At 43.4% G+C, this 18988-nt stretch overlaps 1 protein-coding gene across 2 annotated transcripts in view; it reads left to right on the top strand.

Annotated features, from left to right (window-relative positions):
- Positions 1-18988, top strand: part of LOC109898086 (trafficking protein particle complex subunit 8) — an 82327-nt gene that overhangs the window by 20718 nt on the left and 42621 nt on the right. The window contains exons 3-14 of one of the 2 annotated variants that reach the window (XM_020492868.2): positions 7081-7164; positions 11897-11986; positions 12205-12379; positions 12593-12746; positions 12993-13095; positions 13609-13874; positions 14373-14488; positions 15002-15152; positions 16117-16217; positions 16412-16517; positions 17143-17274; positions 17752-17976. In XM_020492868.2, the coding sequence (XP_020348457.1) occupies positions 7081-7164; positions 11897-11986; positions 12205-12379; positions 12593-12746; positions 12993-13095; positions 13609-13874; positions 14373-14488; positions 15002-15152; positions 16117-16217; positions 16412-16517; positions 17143-17274; positions 17752-17976 (1703 nt within the window). The remainder of the gene's footprint in view (positions 1-7080; positions 7165-11896; positions 11987-12204; positions 12380-12592; positions 12747-12992; positions 13096-13608; positions 13875-14372; positions 14489-15001; positions 15153-16116; positions 16218-16411; positions 16518-17142; positions 17275-17751; positions 17977-18988) is intronic. The other variant, XM_020492869.2, reaches the window with a different exon arrangement.

Below are 18988 nucleotides of genomic sequence, written 5' to 3'. Positions count from 1 at the left end.
TATTGGTAAACTAGTTGCATTTTTTTGTGATTCAATACATAATATATTACACTTATCATAATTTGGTTTTAATCCAGAGGTTAGAAAAAGCATCTTGATCCTCTGAGGCTGTGGAGGAATTCTAATTGTGGATTTAAAATAATTATCCAAAGTGTAATTCATAACTTACCATGTTCAAAGGGATATTAAATGTCTCTTTTTATTTTACCCATCTACCAATAGGTGTCCTTCTTTGAGAGGCATTGGAAAACTGCCCTGGTTTTTGATTGAATCTTTATTTACCTTTTTTATTTAACTAGGCAAGTCCGTTTAGAACAAATTCTTATTTTCAATGACTCATTCTGCTCCTGAACACGGCAGTTAACTCACTGTTCCACGGTAGGCCGTCATTGTAAATAAGAATTTGTTCTTAATTAACTGACTTGCCTAGTTTTATAAAGATGTAAAAAAACAAAACATTTGAGGTACAGAGATGCGGTAGTCCTTCAAAAATCATGTTGAACACTATTGCAACAAAGCAATTTTTTTTTTACTCCTGAACTTATTTAGGCTTGCCATAACAAAGGGGTTGAATACTTATTGGTTTGATATTTCAGCTTATTAATCAATTTGTAAACATTTTGAAAAACATAATTCCACTATGACATTATGGGGTATTTTGTGTAGGCCAGAGACCCAAAAATCCAAATTTTAAACCATTTTAAATTGAGGTTGTAACACAACAAAATATGAAAAAAAGCCAAGGGGTGTGAATACTTTCTGAAGGCACTGTATGTCTATTTTGTTTTTGTAGCCCTGGTTGTCCTGAAATGAAAATGGTTAAATATAAGGGCTGTACATGCAGATAAATGAAAGTCCGATAAATGAAAAGCCGATTTTTGGACTGATAGGGTTAAGTGTTTATAAAATATTTTCCTCAACATTTTGATGGTTGTGTTTTGGCTAGGTTACTTTGAAACAAGGTAAGACATGCTTCAAAAGCATCCCGTTTTTAAAGAACTAAGTTTATGTTTAAATAAATAGTTTCATTTTGCTGACTTCCTTCGCTCAGATTCAAGGTGGGTGATGTGCGGTGAGCAACATGCATGGTCCTTCACTCTGGTCTTGTGACCATTTTAATCTAAACGAACCATGGCCCGAGTATGTCGACAGAATTAAACCTATAGACGTTAATGTTAATTATCCTTCATTATAAACTGGGTGGTTCGAGCCCTGAATGCAGATTTTTGACAGCCGTGGCATATCAGACCGTTTACCATGGGTATGACGTCATTTTATATTTTATGCTCTAATTATGTTGGTAACCAATTTAATAGCAGTAAGGCACCTCGGGGGGTTGTGGTATATTGCCAATATATCATAGCTAACGGCTCTGTCCAGGCTTTCCGCGATGCATCGTGCCTAAGAACAGCCTTCGCCATGCTATATTGGCCATATACATCACCCCCTCGTGCCTTCATTATATTTTGTCAAGCATGACTGGCGTTCAGCTATATTTGAGTGATTTAAGGCTCATTGAAGTTTGGCTACATTTTCTGGCACCTCCGTTATGTCAGCATCTTTTTCGACACGAGGCTGTAGCTAATTTGCATGTCACCTACACTGACATGTAGACAATTTTATTTATGTAGGCCTACATGGAAAATTTACTTGCATAATATTCAAATATTGACCTCTGCTCCAGTTCTTATTGGAGTATTGGTTTGATATATATATATTTTCTTATCCCGGGCAAAAGGAGAGGCGTTAACTTCTTACGGGAAGGTGGGATGGTAGCGTCCCACCTGGCCAACATCCGGTGAAATTACAGAGCGAGAAATTCAAAAATACCAAATTAAAATATTTAACATTCTTGAAAATGTGTTATACATCAAAATAAAGCTCAACTTCTTGTTATTCCAGCCGCTGTGTCAGATTTCAAAAAGGCTTTATGGCGAAAGCAAACTATGCGATTATCTGAGGACAGCGCCCTCCATACAAACACATGAAAATCATATTTCAACCAGGCAGGTGCGCCACAAAAGTCAGAAATAGCGCTATAATTCATGACTTATCTTTGAAGATCTTCTGTTGGCAGTCCAATGTCCCAGAAACATCACAAATGGTCCTTTTGTTCAATAATGTCCTTCTTTATGGCCCAAAAATATTTTTGGGACATTTTTATTTGGCACGTTTGATTCAGAAATACACCGGTTTCAACTCGCCCAACATGCCTAAAAAGTATCTAATAAGTTACCTGTAAACTTGGTCCAAACATTTCAAACAACATTCCTCATCGAACCTCAGGTACCCTAAAATGTAAATAATGGATAAAATTAAAGACTGAATAAACTGTTTCTAATCCCAGATGAAAACAACGAAGCGCGCTCCAGTTCACGCGAATCAAAACAGTATAGTCCACCAGTTGTGACACTTACAATGAATAGGACTACTACTTAATTTCTCAAAAGAAAAACATCAAACAATTTCTTACGACTGTTGACATCTTGTGGTGGCCATAGGAACTGCAACCAGGTTCCTAATAATAAGGGTATCCCATAGAAAACAATTGGAAAATCCACTGCGATGCAGCAGGAAGCCCTTATAAACATGCATTCTGACAAGCGGTCAATGCACAACAATTCTTGCAGTCATGGGGAAAACAGCAGTTTTTATGGCCTTTGTTAAAAAAATAGAATAAATATTTTTTTCTGTAAAATGTGTATTTAGACTCCGTATATGCCTTAAAATAATTTTGTTTTGCATTATTTAAACTCTACTCTACAGCCGGTAGAGTTTCCCAAAATATGCACCTGATGCCAGCCATTTCATGTGACGGAGATGAACATCTCCATTAGAAACTTAGAGGGAAAATTTTAATATGTAACAACTAGGATGGGTTGTTAATGTGACTAGGATTGTGCCTTTGGCTTCTGGACAACCAAAGAAAGTTGATATGAAAACCAGTAGGACAGAAATGCTGTGAAACGTTTATTTTTATTAGCTTAGCTGTTCGCTGCTTCGTGCTGCTCCACACTCTCCCACTGCTTCCTGCAGCCTCCGTCTGTGAGTTGCCTAGCAGCAAGTCTCCGCTCTGGCTTGCTCACTCTGAGTAGAGACAGGCATTAGTTGATTTAAGTAAGCTACTTTCTAGCTCTATAAACTCACTGTACTTTATTTTAGGCAAAATAATGATTACGGTCCATCAAGACACTGTTCCTGTTTTATTAAATTCTGACACCAATTTAATTCCGCAAAACTATGCAAATGAACCTATAGACTGATAAGTATGACCAGTCAAATTTATTTTCAGATGCTAACTGGAGTCGAGCATGGTTTCTGTCTGCCAAATTAGTGTGACAGTCAGGCAACCTCCTTAGTGCAGTCAAAGTAAAACTGAGAAGTTGGGCTTGGGCAGCCACAAGCCATAGCTGACTCCATTGAGTTCACAGTACCACCAAAGCTGTGGTACAACCTCAGTCCCTTCTAAATTCCTATCGTGTCAAATCAGCCTCAAGTCCATTATGTGTGAGATGGCACTGTCGAACCTGATTAAACATCATTGAGCAAGCAAACGCTGAGACGAGGGCACAGAGGAGGGATGAGTGCCGCGAGCACACAGGCCAGTCAAGAGTGAAGAAATGGTCTCGAGAGAGCAGAGGATGTCCCGCGATCCAACAGGCCAGACGTGAGAGCTTGCAAGTGTGATTTTGGGCAAGCAGAACCTCATTGCTGCAGATCACCTTTGGGTTTCAACAAATTATTATTTTTTAATCGATTGAAATCCAATCTAATGGAGGTGGGCTTAGAGGCGGGTGCGTGTCTAGAAACCTTCGATTGGTCACTTACACTGGAGTGATGGACAAACGAACATGCTTACCCTTGGCCAGTCCAGTGTTGTGTGATTGCATGACATCAAACAGATACATGTGCTTCAGAGCCGGCTGTTTAGCTTGCTAGCCAGCTTGAACAGTAAGCACAGAACGACTTGGAAACCGCTTCAACTTGAAACATGAGCAGTTATTGGGAAATAAAGACCTATCTATACTATACCTTGAGTTGAGTGGAATCTACTTGCTAAAGTTAGCCAGCAACGTTTGTTTGTACGACAAAGCACACTGTCTTTTCTAGCTAAGTAACACCATAGTCCACCACTAGCTAATGTTTTTTCTTCACCTTTCCAGGAAGTGTCTGGTGTGTGTTTGCTTGATATGAGGGCGTTAACCCCAATGTATCAAATCATAGGTGGAGGATGGACATAATGTGGCTGTGATCTAACAAGTTCACTCATCATACACTAGGTCCTGGCCATAATTAAATATAGCTAAATCTAAAGACTCCATTGTTGGGAATAACATGTGGGCAGGGTTAAATGTAATCCGTTAGTTACCTGTCAAATTGTAATCGGTAACATAACTTTAGGATTACCCAAACTCGGTAACAATCTGATTACATTCAGTTACTTTTAGATTACTTTCCCCTTATGAGGCATTGGAAGAAGACAAAAATGAATGTCCCAATTGAACGACATCTATTGCAGGATAAATCAATGTTAAAGTTTACATGGCTGTCCATGTATAGATGTTAATCAAGGCAAAGGGTGGCTACTTTGAAGAATCAGAAAATATAAAATATATTTTAATTTAACACTTCTGGTTACTACATCATTCCATATGTGTTAATTCATCACTATTATACTACTATGTAGAAAATAGTAATAATAAAGAATAACCCTTCAATGAGTGGGTGTGCCAACTTTTGACTGGTACTTACAGTTGAAGTTGAAGTTTACATACACTTAGGTTGGAGTCTTTAAAACTCGTTTTTCAGCCACTCCACAAATTTCTTGTTAACAAACTATAGTTTTGGCAAGTCGGTTAGGACATCTACTTTGTGCATGACAAGAAATGTTTACAACAATTATTTGCACAGATTATTTAACTTATAATTAACTGTATCACAATTCCAGTGGTTCAGAAGTTTACATACACTAAGTTGACTGTGCCTTTTTTAAACAGCTTGGAAAATTCCAGAAAATGATGTCATGGCTTTAGAAGCTTCTGATTGACTCAAATGATGTCAATTAGCCTACTGGAGGTGTACCTGTGGATGTATTTCAAAGCCTACCTTCAAACTCAGTGCCTCTTTGCTTGACATCATGGGAAATTCAAAATAAATCTGCCAAGACCTCAGGAACAAAAAATTGTGGACCTCCACAAGTCTGGTTCATCCTTGGGAGAAACTTCCAAATGCCTGAAGGTGCCACGTTCATCTATACAAACAATAGCACGCAAGTATAAACACCATGGGACCACGCAGCTGTCATACCTGGGACGGCAGGTAGCTTAGTGGCTAGAGCGCTGGACTTGTTGCAGAACGCTGGAAGGTTGCAAGATCAAATCTCCGAGCTGACGAGGTAAAAATCTGTTCTGCCCCTGAACAAGGCAGTTAACACACTGTCCCTAGGCCATCAATGAAAATACGAATTTGTTCTTAACTGACTTGCGTAGTTGGATAAATAAAATACTGCTCAGGAAGGCGACGCATTCTGTCTCCTATAGATGAACATACTTTGGTGCGAAACGTGCAAATCAATCCCAGAACCGCAGCAAAGGACCTTGTGAAGATGCTTGAGGAAACGGGTACAAAAGTATCTATATCCACAGTAAAACGAGTCCTATACCGACATAGCAAGGAAGAAGCCACTGCTCCAAAACCACCATTAAAAAAAAGGTTTAGTAATAGTAAAACTAAGACAGAACAGAGGCCTGGAATCATGAGCTGTAGGAATGTAGTGTTGGTTGATGAGGAGGAATGAGAAGTCCTGTAGTTCCGCAGACTGTCCTGTAGAGGACAACAAACACTAAGGAGAGAACATGGGGGAGTGGGATGACGAGTTATTTAGTACTTTTTTTGTTGTTGTTGACAATAACAGCAAGCAAGTATGTGTGTATGTGTATATATATTTATTATTATTTTTAACCTTTATTTAACTTGGCAAGTCAGTTAAGAACAAATTCTTATTTTCAATGATGGCCTAGGAACAGTAGGTTAACTGCCTTGTTCAGGGGCAGAACGACAGCTTTTTGCCTTGTGAGCTCGGGTATTCCATTTTGCAACTTTTCGGTTACTAGTCCAATGCTCTAACCACTAGGCTACTTGCTGCCCCAAGTATAGTGTGGCATGGGAGGTGATTTCCATGGTGATTTATTTTGTTCATTTCCTCATTGCTGACCTTCTTCCCTCATTTTATTTTCTCTTTTACTCACCTGGATGACCCTTGGGTAAGAGCCTTCCTACATTCTCTGCCCTCTAACCTATGACTTTACAGGTCACACCTTTTGACAATGGAATATAAATATCAATAAAAGCTTTTATTCACCTGAAATTCAGCTCCTTGAAATGCTCTTTGCAGGACATTCTTTCTCACTGGATCTGATATGAATGTAGCCTAGAGAAATGATATATTTTGTGTTACATTTCGGGAATGTATAAAACAAAAAAAAAACAGGCTCATGGAGATTCCGGTTCCATTTGTCAAAGAATGAGCTTTGGGCAATGTTGCAACGTTGTTGTGGTGACGTTACCATAGAGCGTGTCCCTCTTATGGTCCACTTCCTCAAACCTCTCCAATCCCCTCTATTGCTCCCATACTATTAGTGGACTTTGCTTGGGTCAAACAGCCTCCTCTAACCCTAACCTAAAGTTAAGTCAATCCAACCATGGCCCTCCTATGTCTCCCTTTTGACCTATGAATGGAGCAAACACATTACATGTTCTGTCGTCAATGTTTTGTTGAATGCTAAACTGAAAGCTAAGCTTGTGATTTGGGCTAACCTTTTCTCCACGCTATCTATAGGGGCCCCTTTGTAGGTTTAAAGTGTGAGCCATGGTGGTAAGATAGACCCTAGTCTCAGTCTCCTATAATTCTGCTCTTCCCTGGTTTTACCCACATTGGTCATAACTACAATCTACTATGTGAGATAGTGTATATCTATGATGTTGGTACTGTAGATCTATGAGTGGTGAACATCAGTGGGTGCTCCTGTACAGGTAATGGGATGTTGCTAACGCTAGTCCCTGACTCTCTCCCCCTGTCAGATCGCTCTCTTAAAGCTAGCGTCCCCTGGTACAGTGACTGGAGGGACACACTAACGGAACTCAGCACCTCCAAGCACTACACAGGTACCTGTACTCTCACCTCACCTCACCTGGCCCACAGGTGTATGGGGGGAGGGCCCTCCCTCTTCTCTCCGTTTACAGCTGTCCCTCCCTCCGTTCCTCCCTCCCTCCTAACTGTGTAGCAGACTGTCCTTTTCTCCTCTAGTCTCTCCGTAGCAGACCCGTGTAGTGAACTCTACCATCTCTCCTTATTCTCTCTGCTCTCTCACAAGGTAGTAGCTTCAGATGTCTATATCAGGGATGTGATTTATTTCTTTTTTCTTCTGATCAATCAGCAATTCCTGCCTTTCTTACATTGTCTTCAATGTATAAGCAAAAATCAAACATTTCCTGATTTTACTACGTTGCCCTGATCACATCCCTGCATATGTTTGTGTACTTTTCCATATAAGTATGTGTACTCTATACTGGTTGTCTCAGAAATGGTCTTGTTATGCGGGTTCAGGAAGTTCGAGCTCATTAGAGCTCATTCAGGAAGTTAGAGCTCATTTTGATATAATCTTGGTAATGGAACTATCTTTCCCTGCATCCTACACCAAAAGGAAGAACATTGGACACATAAAATAGTCTCTTCATATACACTGCTCAAAAAAATAAAGGGAACACTAAAATAACACATCCTCGATCTGAATGAATGAAATATTATTATTAAATACTTTTTTCTTTACATAGTTGAATGTGCCTACAACAAAATCACACAAATGATCAATGGAAATCAAATTTATCAACCCATAGAGGTCTGGATTTGGAGTCACACTCAAAATTAAAGTGGAAAACCACACTACAGGCTGATCCAACTTTGATCTAATGTCCTTAAAACAAGTCAAAATGAGTGTGGCCTCCACGTGCCTGTATGACCTCCCTACAACGCCTGGGCATGCTCCTGATGAGGTGGCGGATGGTCTCCTGAGGGATCTCCTCCCAGACCTGGACTAAAGAATCCGCCTGGACAGTCTGTGGTGCAATGGATGGTTGGTGGATGGAGCGAGGCATGATGTCCCAGATGTGCTCAATTGGATTCAGGTCTGGGGAACGGGCGGGCCAGTCCATAGCATCAATGCCTTCCTCTTGCAGGAACTGCTGACACACTCCAGCCACATGAGGTCTAGCATTGTCTTGCATTAGGAGGAACCCAGGGCCAACCGCACCAGCATATGCTCTCACAAGGGGTCTGAGGATCTCATCTCGGTACCTAATGGCAGTCAGGCTACCTCTGGCGAGCACATGGGGGGCTGTGCAGACAAAGAAATGACACCCCACACCATGACTGACCCACTGCCAAACCGGTCATGTTGGAGGATGTTGCAGGCAGCAGAACGTTCTCCACGGCGTCTCCAGACTCTGTCATGTCTGTCATGTGCTCAGTGTGAACCTGCTTTCATCTGTGAAGAGCACAGGGCGGCAGTGGTGTTCTCTGGCAAATGCCAAACGTCCTGCACGGTGTTGGACTGTAAGCACAACACCCACCTGTGGACGTCAGGCCCTCATACCACCCTCATGGAGTCTGTTTCTGACCGTTTGAGCAGACACATGCACATTTGTGGCCTGCTGGAGGTCATTTTGCAGGGCTCTGGCAGTGCTCCTCCTGCTCCTCCTTGCACAAAGGCGGAGGTAGCGGTCCTGCTGCTGGGTTGTTGCCCTCCTACGGCCTCCTCCACATCTCCTGATGTACTGGCCTGTCTCCTGGTAGCGCCTCCATGCTCTGGACACTACGCTGACAGACACAGCAAACCTTCTTGCCACATCTCGCATTGATGTTCCATCCTGGATGAGCTGCACTACCTGAGCCACTTGTGTGGGTTGTAGACTCCGTCTCATGCTACCACTAGAGTGAAAGCACCGCCAGCATTCAAAAGTGACCAAAACATCAGCCAGGAAGCATAGGAACTGAGAAGTGGTCTGTGGTCACCAACCTGCAGAACCACTCCTTTATTTGGGGTGTCTTGCTAATTGCCTATAATTTCCACCTGTTGTCTATGCCATTTGCACAACAGCATGTGAAATGTATTGCCAATCAGTGTTGCTTCCTAAGTGGACAGTTTGATTTCACAGAAGTGTGATTGACTTGGAGTTACATTGTGTTGTTTAAGTGTTCCCTTTATTTTTTTGAGCAGTGTATAAAGGATGGGTGTAAAGTGGGATATTTTAGTCAGTGTTCTTTATATATAATTGGCCTAGGCCTATATCTAAATCCCAGGATATTAGATAGGGTGTCTTGTAAGATATCTGCATTCCAGAGTCCTGAGACTTGAGGAGCCAGTGGAAATGGAAACTATGCTTTCTATCTTAAGCTGTTTGAAGTCAGGGTGGGGAATTGTTTATGTCCTGAACACTTCCTGTACTCTCACTTCTGTGGTCTCAGTCAATTACATTTTATTTATACAGGTCCCAAAGTGCCTTACAGTCATACATACGCCCCCTAATTGGCTATGGCCTATTGCTTTCTGAGCCGCAACTCTGGGCACTCGGACTTCCCCCCGGCATTAACTCTAACTCCAAGTTAAAGGGGTTTCTCTCAAACAGTGAATTAAAAATTGATAACGGGGAATTGGAATTGATTCAAAACAGAAAGCTTTAAACTGAGATGAATCTCGACTGCCGTGTGCTTCTCAGATACTGAGATCACTCACTGAACTAACTGAAGTGAGCTCTCTGTTGCTCACTCCTGACTCACTCACGCAAGGTTTCCCTTGTAGCCCGTGGCTTTATTTAGGAACAAACAGACCTGGGTTCAAATACTATTTGAATTAATTTCAAATACTTTGTTGACTGGAGTGCCAGGTAGGCAGTGTTTGCACTTTTGGGACTTTTCTATTGGTCCTGTTGTGCCAGGCAAGCTCAATCAAGCACAGGTTAAGTATGGGAAATTATTTCAAATAGTTGGTCTGTAAGTAGCATAGAACTCTTGATCCGTTTGGGTTTCTCTCAATCAGTAGGTTACTAACTGGTGGTCCTCGTGATGGAAGACACATAGCATGCCTGTTTGTACACAAGCATAGCACAAGTGTTAAAAAACACAGACAATTTGTTTGATGAAATCCAATGTTGGTGTATTTGGTCGCTCTGGGTACACTTGTCACCAAATTGACACTAACATTGTTTTGACTTGATGTCATCTTTTGTCTTTACATTTTTCAAAGGCCGAGCACTGGTTGCTTTAGAGGTTTTTTTGAATGATTTCCCTGCCATAAAATGACCACTGTAAATGTATTACCGCCTAATCATCTGTAAAATGGACGAGGGGGTCACCTGTTGATCCTCATAATGCTGTTGTGCCTGTGTCCAAACACACAGCCTGCTGTCTTTGTGTTGTGATGAATGTGGAAGGAGGGAGTACTAGTCTGTGTCACGAAGGAGCTGTTCAGAGAACTCACACCAGAGATGGCAGAATTACCCAGGTTGTGTTCATTAGGGCCACCATTATTAAAGCTCATGAGAGCTTCTTATTGGACAAGTTCAGACAGTACCCGAGTCAGTATGCAGACTACGCTTCGCACTCATTCTTTGTTCACACACACACACACACACACACAGGTGTTACTTTACGTAGTTGATGTCTACATTTGGACATGGTAACATTATATACTCCTGCTGATTTTTGTTATTCGGACAATAATTGGTGAATCTCTTGATGACAAATGTAGTCTACAACAAGCAGCATGATGCTCTCTGCATCTCAATGGGTTTAGGATAAAAGAAGAATCCGGTAGTGGTACAAACCCTACTCCCATCTGGCTAATCAGGAATTCATCAAATCTTTCTCAGAATATCATTTGTTTCACCTCTGCAATCAGAACCTTCAGCTGTGTGTGTGTGTGTGAGGGTTGGGCGACGTCGACCTTTGTCCTATCGTGATTATGTACCCATCAAACATTTCTTTAAATAGTATTTCCTCCTATTGGCCAGCCCCCCCCCCCCCCGCCCCAAACTCAACTTAAGCGACTATTGGGTGAAAGATAATGATGTTTAAAGCCTGGGCAGAGGTTAAGTTCAAATTTTTTCAAATATTCCTTCCTGGTGGAGGAGCTTCAGCATGGAACTAGTGTGTGTCTGCCTGTGTGGCGCGCACATGATGGCGCAGTGTCTGTTCCTCAGTCTGTCTTACCATATTGAGTCAGGTTATACATCATGGGCTGGATAGAAGCATTGTACCGCATTCAGAACTGGATAATTACTATTATTCTATGAGGCAAATAAAGCAAGTAAAGAATATTCTAGATCTCATAAATCTGCGATTGAGAATAGCTTAGGCTATAGATTGTCACTGCAACTTTAGGACAACGCCTTAAGCTAGAATATTTGGGAAATAAGCTACTGTTCGTAACTAACTTTTATGATAGGCCTAGTAGGAGGATAAGTTATTAGTCATTTTTCAGTCCTGCATGGATAATTTCTTTCTTAATAAGCTTAAACTTGTGCAAGACGTTTCTTTACTCTGCGGTGCCAGTGAAGTTAAAGTAGGCTAAGCCATCGTCGATGGGAACGCGACAGACGATGGCTGTCAATCATTGATAGACTATGCTATCGTAATATCGCCCAACCCTAGTGTGTGTGTCACCTGTGATGGCCTCTCCTGGCTGGTTGACCCTGGTGTGTGTGTAGACCTCTCCCCCCCTCCCCCCGGGTGTCGGCTACAGGTGCTCTATGCAGCTCCACTCTCAGGGTGGTGTTGTGTGGAGGTGAGACCTGGTTAGAGTAATGTCCTCTCTCTCATCTTGTTGTCCTATCTCTCTAGCCACGACTCCCTGGTTTGAGGCGTACAGAGAGAGCTTCCTCCAGTCCATGCCTGCCTCCGACCATGAGTTCCTCAACCACTACCTCGCCTGTATCCTTCTCACTGCTTCAACGTAGTAGAATGAACACTATGATGATGAGAGACAAGTTCTCTCTCTTCACTCACTCACTCCTTTTTCTCACGGTATTCTTTACCTCTCTGTTTTCACCATCCTCTCCCTACCCTCCCTCGTTCTCCGTCTGCGTGGTTGCCTCCCCCTTTCCTTCTCGCTCTTTTTGGTTGTGGTTCTTTGACGGCCGTCCCTGCAGGTCTGTTGGTGGTGTCGTCCAGTGAGGCTGTACCAGTGGAGAAGTTCCTCAAGCTGTCTCAGGAGCAGCACAGGATCCAGCACAGCGGCGAGTACACCAACCCCAAGTGGTTCATCCCCAACACACTCAAGTACTACGTCCTACTGCACGACATGAGCCAGGGAGATGAACAGAGGTGAGGTAGTAGTGACGCAAACACCGCAGACATGCAAGTGCGCACACGCACACAACATCTGACAGCCAGGTCTATGACCTCAGCTCTCCTTCTCTTTAATCCATTGACCTCGGCTAACCCTGTGTGCGCGTGCAGTAATCAGGAAGGTGTTGACGCCGCTCCTCATCAGCAGTTATGGATTCCCTTAATTCTCTCTCTCTCCCCCTCTCACAGGGCTGACTCTGTGTATGAGGATATGAAGCAGAGGTATGGTGCTCAGGGTTGTTACCTGTTGAAGGTCAACTCTCGTACGGCGGCAGCGGGAGCAGACGAACAGATCCCAGACCCATGGAGCCAGTACCTTCACAAGAGTAGCCTGCAAAGCCAGGTACAGTTGGGGCCCAGACTAAGTGTTCCAAGTATCTACTTGCTAATGTACAGTAGCATACAACCGACAGTACCATTGTCGGGTTCATTAGGACACATGGTTTTGCAACAGGAAAAGAAAATGAACGTTGATTATTGGACAAGTTCAGCTTAGCACCTTCCTGTTTTACTGTTTCTGAATATTTTCTTCCATTGCGTGCCTATTAAACATGACTCATCTTTCTGTGTTTGCTCATGGCTGTTCCAGGATCAGTATGAGGATCCAGCCCCTGTAGTGGTGAACAACACTGCTGTAGAGAACAACGTTGGAGGAACATCCGAGGTGGATGGACATGACTCGGAAGAGAAAGGTAGGCGTAGCCACTTAGCAGTACTCGGGAGCTGAAGATTTCCATGTCGTCGGCCACTCCTCAATCCGACTGCGTCTACGCGTACTCGTGGCTCAGCTGAAAAGAGCTTGGCGCTCAGCAACTCCAAGGTGGTTGGGAAAAATATATTTCAAACGTGTAAAATACACATTTGTATAGTTGAAGCCTCTTTTACACCTGTTGTGTATCTGATGCCTTCCTCTCACTCTACTGAAAGATTGACGGCATAAATAAAGACACCACTCTAGTTCAGTTGACTTATTTAATTCAGCTATACTCTAGGCTCTTTACTAATCAATCTGAAGCCTGCCTGGGTTGACAGCATGGTGTTGATGATTTGTTTGATAATTGAGTTTCCCAACATTCTTGACGCACATCCATCATGTGCTTAATGTACTTGACCATGTTTTGTTGTTGTTTACCCAGACGGAATCACCAACAGTCTGGCCACACGCCTTCACATTGTTGACAATGACATTGTGTGTCGTTCATCAGATGGAGTCTTGGTCAACAGTCTGGACAACACCCATCCCCTCCAGCTGGATACACCCAGTGACACGCCCGGTAGCCTCGACGCTCTCAGGGCCGTCGCCGTGGAAACCAAGCCACCGCCCCTCACCACGGGAGTGGCAGCGGCCACCAGCCATGGGGCGTGCCTCACGCTGAACGACCACGACCGCATCAGACTGTTCATCCAGGAGTTTACCTTCAGGGGACTACTGCCTCACATAGAGAAGAACATCAGACAGCTCAATGACCAGGTAGAGAGACGCATGCACAATGACCATGAGACGGCTCAGTGACCGCGTAAATGTGTGATCCGGTAATATAATATTGCCACTGTGTTGTTCTTATATTGACACGTTTATTGCTAATTGTCCCGTGACTGCTGCCACCAACTCCCTGTCAGATATTGATTCATCAGTCCTTTTGCTATTGCATTATTTATTTTATTTAGCAAAATCGCCAATTCCCTGCATGTTATGCGAGGAATTTCTAATTTGATCAATAACCGCATAAAACACTTCAATATTACAGCATAAAACTGTCAAGTTACTGCACTACAAAAAAGGAAATATTGGACAAAACCATCGCAGATTGCTATGCAAAAATAAAGCTTTTTTGCCTGCAAATACCACTCCCAAAAAAAACTGAAATCTTGGAGGGAGGGATTGATGGACATGATTAATGATATGACCGTTGGCCTCCTAATGATCTGAACTCATTCCTTCTCTCTCACTCCATCCCTCCCTCTGTAGCTGGTCTCCAGGAAAGGCTTGAGTCGCTCTCTTTTCTCTGCCACTAAGAAGTGGTTTGGAGGAGGGAAAGTTCCAGAGAAGAGTATCGCTGAACTGAAGAACACTTCTGGCCTCCTGTATGTACATCCCCTTCCTCTTCATCACCATCATATCACCATTAGCGAGGAGATTGTCCAGTTAGCTTTGGTCTTAGCACTTACTATCACACTGCTTACTGACTAGTGTTTGTAAAGAAAGGCAGAGTTCTCTCATTATTAACAGATCACGCTTTAGATCACACTGTCTGGTACATACGGTATGCACACAATCACACATTTACTGTGTTCAACCATCCACGTTTCTGATCAGAGGTGCCGAAGGACAGGATGGAGAGAGTTTGAACTCATCAGAAATTAGCTCTAGGCTTTCACCCAAAGCAGTGTACAGTTTGCATATTGAATTGTTCTGGATGGGGGTTTGCCATCAGCCTATGGGCCCTGGTCAAAAGTAGTACACTAAATAGAGAACACTAGGCTGCCATTTGGTGAGGCAACTTCAGAATGGTTCTGGATGGCAGTTTGCTAACACCTCCGCCTCGGTATCTCCTGAGCTGTCTGACCTTTGCTCTCCGTCCTGTGTGATGTCATTAGCTATCCCCCAGAAGCCCCTGAGCTGCAGATCAGGAAGATGGCTGACCTTTGTTTCCTGGTTCAGCTCTATGACCTGGCGTACAGCTGCTACCACACGGCCAAGAAGGATTTCCTCTCTGACCAGGCCATGCTCTATGCCGCTGGGGCACTGGTGAGAACACGCACGTACACTGATGGAAAGACAACACACTCAGAGAGAATGCACATATCGCGTGAACACACACATGCATACACGTGCTCATACACACACATCGCATGCGCACACACACAAAATACATGGTCTTGAAGGTTTGTGAACTGTCTTGTGGAAAGGACACAGCAGAAGGTAAGGTTGAGATGCCAGAAGGTTAAGTAAGTGCTTGGCGGCAGCAGCAGCATATCAGCAGTACTAAGACTGAGCACACGCACATCAATCCACCCTGCACCTCTGAATGACGTCAGCAAAACATGTTTTTGTTGTACTCTTGGAGACCTGAGCAGTACGTATCTACCACAGCAGACTAGAAAGAAGATAAATGTGGAGTTTCTCTTGTAGAATGTTCAGAGGAGTCATGGAACATATAGAACAAACTCTGTAATTTGCATAATTGAAGGCACAGAGACAGACCTAGAGGTGGCGTCACCGGTGCACATCTGAAGAAAGCATCGCGGCAACATCGTAATCTTACTTTCCCTAGACAGATAACCAACACTGAATGATATTGGAAAATGGCCACACACACACCGTATTGATCTCCCTGCCCTCTGCTGCCCGTCCTAGCATCCTGCAGTTTTAAGGATGCTGCCACGCCTCATGGCTTTCTGGGTCACCGGAATATTAATGGCAGACGTGTGTGTGTGTGTGTGTGTGTAGCCAGAATATTAATGGCAGGCCGATGGTCTGGAACCGTGACCGCCCCTCACGTGTCTGATACCTAGCCTCAACACACCCACCATTTATAACACTCAACACGGATGGTTGTATGGATTTATTTGAAATTATTATCTTTCTCTTCTTTTGCTGCCCCTCTCTCACACTCTGCTCTCTTTCTCCTCTCTCTCATTCATCTCTTTCCCCTGATCTCCCCTCTCTCTCTCTCTCTGCATCCATCCCTCACTCATCTCTCTGTCTGTAGGAGATGGCAGCAGTGTCTGCGTTTCTTCAAGTTGGAGCTCCAAGGCCGTATCCAGCACACTACATGGACACGGCAATACAGACCTACAGAGATGTGTCCAAGTACGACATTAACACACACACACACTTTCATGTGTTGTCACAAAATTGCACATTGACTAACAATGCCCAGTAAGCTAAAATAATCAACCTCCTGGCTGAAAAGCCGCACGTAAGCCACATAACTACAATAGGCTCTCTCACCCCTGTGGTGCTGTGTGTAAGAATGTTTTATGAAAGTCTTTTCCCCCATACAGGAACATGGTTCTAGCTGAACGTTGTGCTCTGCTCAGTGCTGAGGTACTGAAGAGTCAGGCCAAGTACTCTGATGCTGCTACCCTCCTCATCAAGATGACCAGTGAGGTGAGAGGAAGACTCCACTAGAGCAAGACCGATATATCAGGTCACCGATATTATCGACTGATATTGGCCTTCTAACTCTATATCGTTATTCAGTAAATGGGATGGGGAAAAGTCTCATGCTTATCTGAACACTTGCGGCCATTCTCATGTCATTGTCACAATGTAAGAAGACAACATTTGAAGCATTTTTCTTAGACAATTGCTCAGTTGGATGGCAATTTATGACAATTCACTGTGGAATAATGATTTAATTTCCTCGCTGTAAAACAGTATCGATAAGTGTTTGTCCCCCCCCCCCCCAAAGAATTGGTATTGGACCCAAATGAACATTGATCAGGCTCTAGACGCTACTTCTGATTTATCATTGTATCAGGTTCTTTGTTTTTACACTGTCGATTAACCTCTGGATCTGTGTAATTCTGTAGCAGTCAAATCACTGTTACATGTAGCTTCTATCTATGTGTGAAACTTTTGTAATGTTACTGCCGTCTTGAACAGGTTTCTCTTGCAAACAAGATTTTATCTAAGTTAGACTAACCTGTATAATTAAAAGTTCAATTAAAATGTTGTGTGGTATGTTCAAGGTATTAGCTAACCTGTATAACCCGGTCTATCTCCCTCCCAGGACTCTGACCTGCGTTCTGCCCTCCTATTGGAGCAGGCAGCCCACTGTTTCATTAACATGCGGAACCCCATGGTCAGGAAGTTTGCCTTCCACATGATCCTGGCAGGACATCGCTTCAGCAAGGCAGGGCAGGTGAGTGGGACTGAAACAGGCTAAAGTTAGGCTTTGTTCTGTAGACATGCAACTGAAGAGGGTGAAACAGGGAGGTACTATGTACTTGGTTATATAAATTCCTGGTAAAGAGGAATTGTGGGTGTGTAAATGCCAATCAGGCCATTTTAAAAGCAGAATGTGACCAATGAGGCCTTTTTAAAAACAATGTGGTGAGGTGAGACAGGAGTGATTCTACTGGTGGGTCAGACGTGTGATATGGTTTCTGTCCTTCTGAAGCCCCGTTTGAGCGGGAGGCCTGCCGTCTTCAAAGTTCTAGAATTGTTAGAGCATTCCATTTCAGAACTCTTGATGGAGTGTGTTGATTGTTTTCTCCCCCTCTCTCTTTCTCTCTCTCTGTCATTATCTTCCCCTCCGCTTTCTTCGGTCTTCCTCTTGCTTTCTGCTGTTTCTCTATCCCATTCTGTATCTTCCCCCCCTCTCTCTCCCTCCCTGTAGAAGCGCCATGCGTTGCGGTGTTACTGCCAGGCCATGCAGGTGTATAAGGGTAAAGGCTGGTCCCTGGCTGAGGACCATATCAACTTCACTATTGGCCGCCAGTCCTTCACCCTGCGCCAACCAGAGAACGCTGTCACAGCTTTCAGACACATCCTCACCAATGACAGCCAGCAGACCTCCACACAGCAGGGAGCCTTCCTCCGGGAATACCTCTACGTCTACAAGGTAACACACAATGTTAATAAAAATCCTTTCACAACCTTAAAACAACCTTTCCACAACGTTAGCACATTATTACAACCCCACAGCAGGGAGTCAAGAAAACAAGATTACAACACAACCTATACATAACCTCAATATTACCTTAATACAGCCTGGGAGGCTCAGGAAGCCTTCCTTAGAGTATCTCTATACCCCTGAACAAGGCCATGTGTGATAGACTCTGGAATGACACAGGCTGTCCTAGTGTTGCATCGTGTACAGGTACAATATTCATATAAATTCATACACTGTACAAAACATTAAGGACACCTATTTCCATGACGTAGACTGACCAGGTGAATCCATGATCGATTATTGATGTCACTTCATTCAATGTAGATGAAGGTTAAAGAAGGATTTTTAAACCTTGTGACAATTGAGACATGGGTTGTGGGTGTGTGCCATTCAGAGGGTGAATGGGCAAGACACAAGATTTGCGTGCCTTTGAATTGGGTATGGTAGTAGGTGCCAAGTGTACCGGTTTGTGTAAAGAACTGCAATGCTGCTGGGTTTTCCCCATATGTATCAAGCATGGTTAACCACCCAAAGGACATGCAGCCAACTTGACACAACTGTGGGCAGCATTGGAGTCAACATGGGCCAGCATCCCTGTGGAACGCTTTCAACGCCTTGTAGAGTCCATGCCCTGATGAATTCAGGCTGTTCTGAAGGCAAAAGGGGCAGGTGCAACTCAATATTAGGAAGGTGTCCTTAATGTTTTGTATCTCTGTGTTTATTCAGTTTATTTAACATGGGCTTTCACTCAAAAATGTACTAAAGTAAGAAATTCATACAGAAAAATTATCATGTTGATCACACAGGATTTTCAGGTGGCCTATACTCCCAATTCCACCCAGCCCAACTGGTCTCTGTCCAACCACCTGCACCCCATCCATATCTTTACCCCCCCCCCCCCCCCCCTCGACCCTTTACTCAGTACATTGTTGAAGGACCTTTGGTAGCGATTATAGCCTCG

The sequence above is a fragment of the Oncorhynchus kisutch genome, linkage group LG10 (genome assembly GCF_002021735.2).
Source record: "Oncorhynchus kisutch isolate 150728-3 linkage group LG10, Okis_V2, whole genome shotgun sequence".
Lineage (NCBI taxonomy): Eukaryota > Metazoa > Chordata > Actinopteri > Salmoniformes > Salmonidae > Oncorhynchus > Oncorhynchus kisutch.
Note: the sequence above shows the minus strand (reverse complement) of the source record. Positions and strands in the feature narration are given on the sequence as shown.